Source organism: Notolabrus celidotus, chromosome 13, assembly GCF_009762535.1.
Source record: "Notolabrus celidotus isolate fNotCel1 chromosome 13, fNotCel1.pri, whole genome shotgun sequence".
Classification (NCBI taxonomy): Eukaryota; Metazoa; Chordata; class Actinopteri; order Labriformes; family Labridae; genus Notolabrus; species Notolabrus celidotus.
Genome location: NC_048284.1, coordinates 26,294,688 through 26,306,170, shown reverse-complemented (window position 1 = coordinate 26,306,170; position 11,483 = coordinate 26,294,688). Strand labels below are relative to the sequence as shown.

Here is an 11,483-nt window from a genome sequence, read left to right as displayed (position 1 = left end):
GCAGGGTGCAAATGCTGCTGCGGTACTGTATGAATGAGCCGTGCTTTTTTAGAGTAAGAACAGAAACAGTGGGAGGGAGAAAGATAGAGTGGAGGTGGGGAAGGGGACAGGAAAGGGGGAGGAAAGTGAAAGGTAGGGCAGAGGGCCTTTGGCATGGGTGGGGGATTTGCTGTCTAGGTACAGATATAACATGACTCGGGAGAATCTTACTGACTTCTGGTATTTAATATAAATCCAGCAACATCTGAATTATGCATTGAGAAGATATTTTAAAATGTTAATTTATAAAATTAATGGCATGTAAAATACTCAACTTATTCAATCATTGTATCTACTGTATTTTAATAGATGCATTTTGTAGAGTTGCAAACTATTCTGGAAACGCTTGTCTTATTTTTCTGCAGCTATGTTTGTTACATAACACTCCCTGTCCAGGATTTGACGAATACTTTTGCAATACTGGAGTTTGCATTAATATTTTGATGATGGTGATGATGATTATCTTTAGTTGCAAAAAAAAACCTTATTGCACACATCTTGTATGATTGGTCATATCCGATGAAATTAGTTCAGTGGTTGTATAAAAATACTCCCATGTCATATGTGGTTGTGTCACAAGCTGTGTATTTTTTAAAAGGAACTAAAGACACAGTCACTAAACAAGGGAACTTTTCGCTATTAATCTTGATCACAGTTTCATGAAATAAACCCAGATGATATTGCCAAATTAAGATTGAACACCTGCTTATCACACATCAGGACGGTGAGTCACAGAAAAGGAAGCAGACAGTTGTAATAGATACCTGAAGATCAAGGGGAAATCCATGATGATTCATGCACATTTGCATCTTTTTTCAGAGTAAGGAAAATGGATAACGAGTGCTTATAAAGTGATCTTTTTGTAATTTTGTTTGAAGGAATTGAATAAAACTAACTCATGTTCTGTATTTCACTTCATCTGGCTTGTTATATGATAAGGAAAGTAAACCTGTGGGATCAAAAGTGTCTCGGTTATACTCTAAAACAGCTTCTTTGTGCAGGTTTGCAGAGATTATGTTCGCATCTGAAGCAGGCTAACATAATAGAAACATATATTAGTAATATCATGTGTCAGGTAACGTTAAATCTTGCATAAAAGGGGAAGGGATGACACAAGTCTAACAACACTTGCCAGTTAATTAACAGTGTTCAACTTCTTTAAATCTAAGCTTCATCAATGAGGTTGCAATGTACTGTAACTATATGCCATTGTAAAAGGACTGAAGCTGGATTTCACTCAATAAAAGATCCACACAGGTAGTAAAGCCTGGCCTTTCAAAGCAGAAACTTGGCCAGTCATAGCCGGAAAAGTCCAGCTGTAACTGATAACATTGTTAATAACATGTACATGTTCCAGTTAGCCATGACCCTGACTTTTCTTGGGAGGAGCTTGGTAATTTCACAGAAAGAAATAAACAGGTGCAAATAAAACTAATATGGTATCCTTGTTCAATGCATGCAGGTGCAGCATCACAATAACATTGCACAATTGAACCCTCAAGGGTGGAGTTATCAGGTGGTTTGAGCTCACATTGTTGGGACAAGTCAAAAAGGCGGCAAAAACATGTGTACATGACTGATGTTTACAAAATATACAGTATATTTGTATATTTCGCAATGCAGATCATGAGATATCACTAATCCTTACTGTTTGATTGTAGGAGCTGACAAATCCTCATTGTTTTACTTCCTGCAGAGCACACTGATGTAAGCGTAAACAAAATAATTGTTTTTCCCATGAAAATATCCCACAAGGACTAGCTGACTTGAACACATGATATCAAAAGTGACCATGGTTAAAGAAGAATGTCCACATTCAGTTTTAAAATGATACTGGGTAAGTATAATGAAAAGGCCTGTTAATGCATTCATGTTGAATCTATTATTTTTGATGTTGGAGCTGACCAGTGTAGCCATTATCAAATCGTATCTTTTATCACTGTTGGATGGTTAAAGTTATGACCACTCAGTAGGCCCATAATTCATGATTATTTGTTTTTCTTATTACTTTTTTCAATGCTGAAATCAGCACATTAAAACTAAAACAGGCTATCAATTACATTTTGTGTAACTTAAAACCACCATCAATAGTATCCTGATTGCTGCAAAGAGTGATTTCTAGATACAGGATCTTTTCAGGTTATATATCAAATTTGTCCTCCTGTTTTTCCACAGTGGTGTTTAGTTGTGCATTATTGTCTCCTCCTGAAGTTTTGAGACAGAAATGACCAAAAAGTCAGTGGCTAAATGAAATATCATTGTGATGTTTCCAACGCTGTACTATAATCTTCTTTCCTGCCATCAGGCCTGTCAGCCATACTCCGTCCACAAGAGAAAGGTAGAAATCATCATTTAAAGATTTGAAGCTTTACTTTTGTTAGTCCTGAAATGATATAAATTACTGTCACCCGCAAATCAAACCACCCCGGACAATCCCCTAAAACATGTAACAGCCAACAGTTCAATGGGGGGAAATTAACCAATAATGTATTAATCCCATATGATGTCTAGTTATTGTTTTTTTGTTTTATGACAAAATAATGTATACTAATAGTTTGGGTTTCTCAAAGCCCTAATGCCATTTCCCTAAATTGCACCCATAGACTGTATAAAATATGGACGTAGTATCCTTGACGTCACCCATCTGTTTGTGAAGCGCTGTTTTAAGGTCAATCATCGGCGGGAGCCATATTGCTGCTGTCCAGCGATTGTGACGAAAAGAGGCGGGCTTTGAGCCTCCTAGCCAACAGCTACAGTGTTCACGCCTGTCAATCAAGTCAGCTGTGCCTCTCATTGGAAGACTAGTAATCTCAATATCTTCGAAATTGCCGCGTTAGAAAAAATTCCCCCCCCCCGCCCATACAGTGTGTGCCAATCGAGAAATGAGCTATCCAGACTACACTCGTTTTTTGTACCAGGCTGTAAACATGTTTATTTCTGCTGTAAAGATCGGCTTTTTTGAATTGGTGTGTATGTGGTTTCCGGTACTTCCGGAGCCAGCCTCTAGCAGATCCTCAATGAACTGCAGGTTTTAGCACTTCCGCATTGGACTCATATTTTTAGACCAGAGGTTGCCGCTTGGTTGCACCCTGTTAGTTCTGCATGATTAGGCTATTTGTTTAATCTGAAGAGTAGACATTAACCAACACTGTCAAACATTTTCTTTAAAGGGTATAAGTTCCTCCTGAAGAAGAAGGTGTAATTCAGCATGAAATGTAAATATTAAAGTAGTTCAAACATTGAATTTGACCCAAGACCATTGACACCACGCGCCATGCTTACAGCACTACAGTTTTGAATCACCATGGAAACGAGGCAGGCCTGTGACCCCGGAAGAAGTTGTGATTTCATTAGTTCAACTTCCGGGTGAAAATATTGTGCATGAAGGAAAATCTGCTTGCAATCTCATTTGGACGAACTTCTCGGCCAAACTAACCTTGTAAAATGTCTCGAGGCTCGAGTGCAGGGTTTGATCGACACATCACCATCTTCTCCCCCGAAGGAAGGCTCTACCAAGTCGGTCAGTGCGGGAACAGGTCCAGACTGAAGCCGGCTCCAGGGCTAACTTTGTGCTAGCTAGCTAAATGCTCTGTCATGGTTCGCGTAGCTGGGCTTCTAGGGGATAAATAACACTCGCCTAAAGTGAAAGTAGTATCATATGAGACCATGAAAGATGTATTTATGCTGAGCTGGACTTTATTTTGTGTCTACTTTACTGAGGATTCATGTAATACAAAACAGCGCGACTCATAGCGCCTAGCATGCGAATTAGCTCAGCTAGCATTGCAGTCTGTCAAGCTGATTCATTGAAAAGAGATTAAAGTGGTTATTGTGTCAAATATTGCAATCCTGCAAAGTTAATATAATGTTCCTTTGCCTGAAAATATGCTTTTCGTCTTATTTTACCATCCAGTTACAGGAAATCATGATTTTTAAAGCTAGCACTGCAAACGATGGCTGGCGTTAAAGGGATAGTCCACACTAAAATATGAACCACTGATGTTGTTTCTATAAATTAGATTATAGTTTTGTTTGAATTTGAACGTGACTCGGAAATTGTGAAAGCTGAACGGATGGACAAACCTTATCTGTGCATCTGATAAAGAAAGCATGCAAGACACAAATTTGGAGTTCAACAAAACTTCTTCACCCTCCTGTTACCCTCAGATTTACCCCAGCAATTCAAACCTCCAGAAACTGATTGTTACCCAGGTTTATGTGTCAGGTACTTTGTTTCTTTGTTGACTACATAATCCTTTAAATAAAACTTATGTCAAGCATAAACACAATTTATAGCATTCAGAAGGACTTTATTTGTAAAACAGAACATCAAACTGCTGCAAGTTTGTCATGCTCTCGTCCGCCCTGCCTTGTTTCTATGTTATCAAAACATATGACACAGGACACATCATTGAATGTCTTTAGAGACATGGTGGCTGGAAATATTATATCTCTAAAGGTTAGTACTTCGATCCCAGCTCCTGTAGTCATGTGCAGAAGTGTCCTTGGTTATAGTAACCTCAATATCATCCAAAACAACCAAACAAATGCGTGTAAAATGTTGATATTTCTTATGTTGCATAGTTAAAACAGCCTTGGGTCACATTGACCCCAAGGAACACTGGTGTAATTTTTTTTTACAGGAAATTGGAGCATATCAACATTTTAATTTGATGTTTTCCCAGTTGTCCACATTAAATTAAGAAAAGTCATGAAATAAGAAGCAAAAAAAATGATGTTACTCATTAATTTAGAAACGTTAAACATTGGATGGGGTCCAATTGACCCCAAGGATAATAGGAGGGTTAAATGCATTTAGTTCATGGGATGGGCACGCTGTTTAAAACATACAAGAAGCATTTATTTGAGTGCAACATTACAAACAATTATTTCTTGGCCATATTGGTCAGTGATGTCATGTCAGCTGGCCAATCAGCTGACACCTGACAACTGACAACAGTCTTTCACTTGTTGCTTCAGTTTTCTCGCTGCGAGCCAGAACAGTCATTCATGTTTGTACAAATTGACTGGACTATTCAAGATCACTGACTACTGTGCTTGTTTTCTTTTGCATTTATTGCTGTCCTCAGTTGAACATAGAAACTCAAAGCTGCATGTTGTCTTTCTTGTTTGCAGAATATGCTTTCAAGGCCATTAACCAAGGTGGACTTACGTCAGTAGCAGTCAGGGGGAAGGACTGTGCAGTGGTTGTCACACAGAAAAAAGTACCGGTGAGTTGATATCAGATCTTTGTTTTCACACAGATATCCACCCCCACAGTGTTGCAGCCATACTCCATTGGTACTCCGTCTTTATACTCTTAAGCTGAATTGTGCATCAGCAAAATATCAGACTCCCAGTGTGTGATTTAAGAAAAGTTTGATAGCGTTTTAGAAGCAAAAGAGACATGAACATAAACAGCTTCACTTCACACACAAACAAAGTGGTGTTCTGTCCTCCTGTCAAAAACAAGTATATCCTCTGTTAGGTTTCAGATACTTCATACTCTGCCAGCTCTGTGGCAGAATGATTATGTCCCACCACTCCTCTTCTGTGAATTTTACGCAAACAGGAAGGTGAAACAGAGGCCTCACAGTCAGTCCTAAACCACATAAGGCCGCTGTGATGATCATCCTGCACTGACGACACGTTGTTGTTAAGTTATTTATATGTTGAATAACTCTGTTTTTATTTCTACTCAACTCGCTCCAGAAGCAGTTTGGAGTTTGTTATTTCTGCAGTATTTTTTCCAAGTCTTCATGGTTTCTTACCACTGAAGAACCTTTCATACGAGGAAATGGTGTCACATTTAAGAGGGAAACTAGGACACATGAAATAATGAATCTGGTTTTAAGAGTCTAAAGGAAAATGTTTGGTCATTATCTTTGCAGAACTAGTTGTTAAAAGATATTTTCATTGATCAGGGATGTGATTCTTCCAGATTTCGCCAGAATTACAGATACAGATCCCACAAGACTTTACATTTCTGTGAGTAGGGCTGGGCGATAAATCGATAACGATAATAATCGTGATATAAGATTTCTCAATATAAATAAAACAAATGTTGGATAAAAAAATAGATATAAATAAACACGTAATTACACCCCCAACCACTGGAAAGGAGGCTCTAACGAGTCTTAAACCTTAGTTGCCACCGAACATTAAACAGGAGAAGAAGACGGCATTGAACAGCCAATCATGTCGCAGGGTGAGAGGTGGGCAGGGCTTAAAGATGTTTGGAGCAGAATGTAAACATAGCTGAAACAAGCGACACAAAAGAAAAGTCAGAACCTACCAGCTCAAAGCAGAGTCGTTAGTCTAACACTGTCGACTCAGCGTTCACTATTAACTTAATACACTTTATTAAAAATACTGTCAGGATGTGGGTAAAGGAAGAGCACGGTACAAGCTAACAAACAGCAATAAGGCAATCTGCCTTTAAATGAAATAATGATTGGATAATTATCATGATCATTTTTGATATTGACTGAGTTGAAAAATGTTATCGTGATAGCAGCTTTTTTGATAATGCCCAGCTCTACTCACAAGACTTGAAATATCTGTGAGAACATTAGTCTGTGTTTTTGTGTTCCTTGCCGTGCCGTGAATGTTTTCCAAAGCAACGTAGGGTCCGTTAGCCAACAGAAGATGTCCCAGATGTGTTCGGGTTTGTTGTTATGACATTTTGAGGGGAGTTATTTTGGTATGCTCCTGTTACAAAGACAGCTGCTGCCTACTGTATGACTCTACTGAGTTCTGCACTTAGTTTATTTCCTCATTGATAATAGGGATACTGCATTCATAATATTGTTGTGTATTTTTGAACAATATTTAGATTAGATTTAACTTTATTGTCATTGCGCATGTCACCAGTACAAAGCAAAGTAATACATAGTAGGAATGGCCAATGATTTTTCAAATAGTCGTTCACTTTGTAAAAATTGAATAGTTACTTTGAATATTTTCGCATTTTAAAAGTACAATTATTCAATGTTTTTACTGGTGCCTGGTTGTAATATGGTATTCCATATACGGTGGCTATAAAGCCGCTTGCTAACTGCATTAGCATATAGAAGAATAATGCAAACTGCATTAAATGGCAAAAGAAGAAGAAAACATTAGTGACAGTCGAGGCGATTGTCTCCGCTTCTGAATCTCGCACTACTACACACGTATTTTTAGAGACTGAGCATGGCTGTAAAATGTAAACATACACACCACACTGATGCATCACAGAAACACCAGCTTGAATTGCCCATCCCTGATATGGATAACATCTAACTAGAATTACTTAAGCAGTAATTAAATAACATAATGATACATAATATACAGAGGTATGAATTATATATATATATATATATATATTTATATTTATATATATATATATATGTATGTATGTATGTATGTATGTATGTATGTATGTATATATATATATATATATATATATATAATATGTATCTACATGAGTGACTATTACTGCAGGTATGAACAGTCTATGACTATGATTACTGTGTACAGTATTAATAGCTATACAGTACAGTAGTGCATAGTGATTACAGTATGTTTTATAGTAGAGGATGTTCTAATCTGAGTTTACACAGTGAGCAGCAGAGTGGCTCTGTCTGCAGACTACACCCAGGCTGTTGTTACTGTGTTACTTAATGAGTTACTATGGTAACAAGCAACACTACCTGTTACTCTGAGACTTTCTGTTGACTTTACATTTTGCTACAAATAACATGATGAGTTAAATCAATCAATACAGTTCTGGAACAGGCTCTAATTGAACTGTTGGGATGTAATTAAACTAAACACTTATTTTGAGACGTATATACTTTGTACAGTTAAGAGCTAAACAAAATCTTTCTTAATATAAACTAAGCTGAAACTACTTATGCTCAGTGGTTTATAACAAAGAAAGATTAATTAACTTATCCTCGATGTGAATTGGTGTTAGACGCACAAATCCATAAGTTACATCTAACAAACAAATAGACACAAAGAGGAAAAGAGAGTAAAAAAAAATAGAAAATGTTGCAGTAAAGACAAATTGGTGCGGAAGTATTCCTGAAAATCCTGGAAATAATGATCCAACTTCACATTTCCTAACAGATGGAGTGTACATTTTAGCTTTTTTTTTTTTAACTTAAAACCAACTTACAGGTCAGATATTTGTGCAGTTAAATGTTTGATATGTATTCCATCCTGTTCTGTGCTCCGTATATTTTCTTGCTTTTTGTCCCAGGCCAATGACATCCCTGATTCATGCTTATCTGTGACAGCTGGTAAAGCTGGTGTTGTGGAATATCACTATGCTCAGCATTATAATTAGGGATGTCAATTTGAAGTATTCTCCGCGATCGATCTTCGGAAATGTTAACAATCAATTATCGATAAAACATTTAAAAAAATTAGAACTTTTCCATGTCAGAAACAAAGCCAAATGTGTTTTTTCCTCTAAATCAAATTTTCCATTGCAACACATTGTATATGACTGACAATATTGAATAGCTACGGATCGTATTGAGGCGTACAAAATGTAAACACGCTGGATATCAACGTGTGGAGCAGGCTCATAAAAATAATCTCCGCGGATGCACAGTCATATAAAGTGAAGGCTCAGACTTCAACATGAGGATTTACTGCAACAAGAGAACAGAACAGGATCATATTTCAGACTCCCAGTGTCCAGTTTTCTGTCTACTCGTTCTTATTGAGAAAAATAAGCATGTGAACGCAGTCAGGTGTCAGCCGGGAGTACAACCGGGTCATAATCAGTCTGACCGGAGAGAAAAAATTGCAGCCGCTGATTCACATCGAAACATGCTTTGAACTTAAAACATCTCCCTGATAGCTGAACGATATATGAGACCACATGATGTTTGTTCCACGTGATAGAAAATCGGAAACAGAAAAACGTGTTTGAGTACGTCCTGAACAATCAATCAATCAATACTTGTTTAATTATTAACATCCATTATTAGAATGCATGTGGTGTATGTGTTTATTCTATTCTGACTAGAGGCTTACATCATTCATCTGTTTGTTTTCTATGAAACCTGAACCTGAATCTTCTCCCTCCTCAAACAGGACAAGCTTCTGGATGCCGCCACAGTGACCCATCTTTTCAGAATAACAGATAATATTGGATGTGTAATGTCTGGGATGACAGGTAAGAAAGAGATTGGTCAGTGAGGGTGGGGAAACATTTTACTGTGTGAAAAGAATGATGAGATTAACATAATCTGTTAAGAATCATTACAGTCATTTCCCAGTACTTGGAAACAGAACATCTGACTGAGCACAGGCAGAACCAAAATCAGTATTTTCAGAAATGACCTGGAAAATATTAAAAGAGATGAGTCTTATGGAACATCTCTGTACTGCAGAGTCAGATCATTCACTGCAGCTGACTGTTCCTCTTTCTGAACAGCCGTTAAAAGCTGCTTACACAGCAAAATTTGTATCAAACTCGAACATAGCATCCCATATTTGAGGTACCACTATGGTGGTTTAACAACTGAATGGATGCTTTGAGGGAAAGAAGCCACTTTTCCCTCCTTCTTCTCACTCTCTGATGTCTTCCAGCTGACAGCAGGTCCCAAGTTCAGCGAGCTCGTTATGAGGCGGCCAACTGGCAGTACAAGTACGGATATGAGATCCCAGTGGACATGCTGTGTAAGAGAATGGCCGACATCTCACAAGTCTACACGCAGAACGCCGAGATGAGACCACTTGGCTGCTGTAAGTACATTCATTTATTTACATAAATCCTGACAGCGCTTGTAATCTGGATCAAATGTGTGTTTTGGCATTGGATGGTTGTCACCCTAACATTCCTCTGTGTTGCTCCTCGCAGGTATGATCGTGATCGGCATAGACGAGGAGCACGGCCCCCAGGTGTATAAATGCGACCCTGCAGGATACTACTGTGGCTTCAAGGCCACTGCTGCAGGAGTGAAGCAAACAGAAGCCACCAGCTTCCTGGAGAAGAAAGTGAAAAAGAAACTGGACTGGACCTTTGAACAAACTATTGAGGTACAAAGAACTTCCCCTTGCACGTAGGTAACTCAGGTAGAGGATCATGAAAGTGAAAGTGACCTTACAGGTGGTTTCCAGCTGTTTGGTTTGTGATTTTTATAACCGTAATTAGGATGTCCAGTAAAGTGTCGTTATGTGAAAGAGAAGAAGTATGACAAACACTCTGTTATCTTTTTTTCAGACGGCAATCTCTTGTCTGTCAACCGTTCTCTCTATCGACTTCAAGCCCTCTGAGCTGGAGGTGGGCGTAGTCACAACACAGGGGCCAAAGTTCAGGTAAAGGATCCCTCAGCACTTCGGATCTTGACAAACTAGAGTCTTGTGTCTTTGTTTTTAAAGTATGCCAGCAGAAGGTTATTATGAGGCATGTCTGAATATCCACCGGTCCTCTGTCTTTGTATAGGTTCTTAAGTAGTATCTGAAATCCCTCTGTCTGTTGAATTTTCCAACAAATATGTTGTCCTATAATTAATTATTTTATTTAAATATTTATAATTATGAACACCCCAACTTGAGGAGTTGGAAACAGGTTATTTAAAGGAATTTATGAAACCCTACTAATCTCATATTTGTTCTGTCAGTGTGTCCGTTTGTTTGTGCGTTCATGAGGCTTTCATCTGTTCAAGTTGAATCTTTAGTTATCAGACTCATCAGTCCCGTCTTCTTTCTCCAGGATCCTGACAGAGACTGAAGTGGACGTCCACCTGATGGCCCTGGCAGAGCGAGACTGAGCGAGCAGAGACCCGTCACCTATCGGACAAAGTTAGAGCATGATGGGATATGAAGTTTCCAGAGCGAGACTGGTGTTATCTTTGTTTGCTGTACATTTACCCCACTGTTTCATTCAACAATAAAAAAAAGTTTTTGGAGTAAAATAACCCATGTCTTAGTGTCTGTTTCTTTTTTATTGTGAAGTTTGTACACTCTGTAAACAGGGTTCATTTAGAGTATATAAATACACCAGTACCTTTGCATTTAAGACCTGTTATGTCAGCTGTGTTTTTATCTGTTGGTTGAATTTAGCAGCAGGGGAAATGCTTCTGGGAACATGAGCAAGTGAAGCGCTCTACCTCTCAGCTTCCTGTTGTGGCTTATTGTGCTCTAAAATCACCTGACACACAGAGGTGCTGCGAAGAGGTAGTTTTACTACACAGTGATGTAGACCAGATTTGACCTCATTTTTTCAACATTTTAGAACATGAAAAATGTCAGAAATAGACGACTTCAACCACCGGAAACATCCTACTATAAAATTAGTTTCTCTTTGCAGAGGGGAAATTTGTTCCCCCTTGCTGTAGCAGTAAACTTTTGAAAATCTGACACATGACTTCATGTGTCAGGGGAAACGGTGGCTAAGAATTCTGGTCAATGATCCTGTCCAGTTCAGCCTTTAGAAAACTTTC

General features: G+C 38.3%; 1 protein-coding gene across 1 annotated transcript; it reads left to right on the top strand.

Annotated features, from left to right (window-relative positions):
• Positions 1-3,373: 3,373 nt before the first annotated feature.
• LOC117824512 (proteasome subunit alpha type-6) lies at positions 3,374-10,958 on the top strand. The gene is made up of 7 exons (XM_034700026.1): positions 3,374-3,559; positions 5,176-5,270; positions 9,130-9,211; positions 9,628-9,783; positions 9,899-10,077; positions 10,262-10,356; positions 10,754-10,958. Exons 1-7 carry the CDS (start codon positions 3,484-3,486, stop codon positions 10,809-10,811), a joined length of 741 nt encoding a protein of 246 aa, XP_034555917.1. The 5' UTR covers positions 3,374-3,483; the 3' UTR covers positions 10,812-10,958.
• The last annotated feature ends 525 nt before the right edge of the window (positions 10,959-11,483 follow it).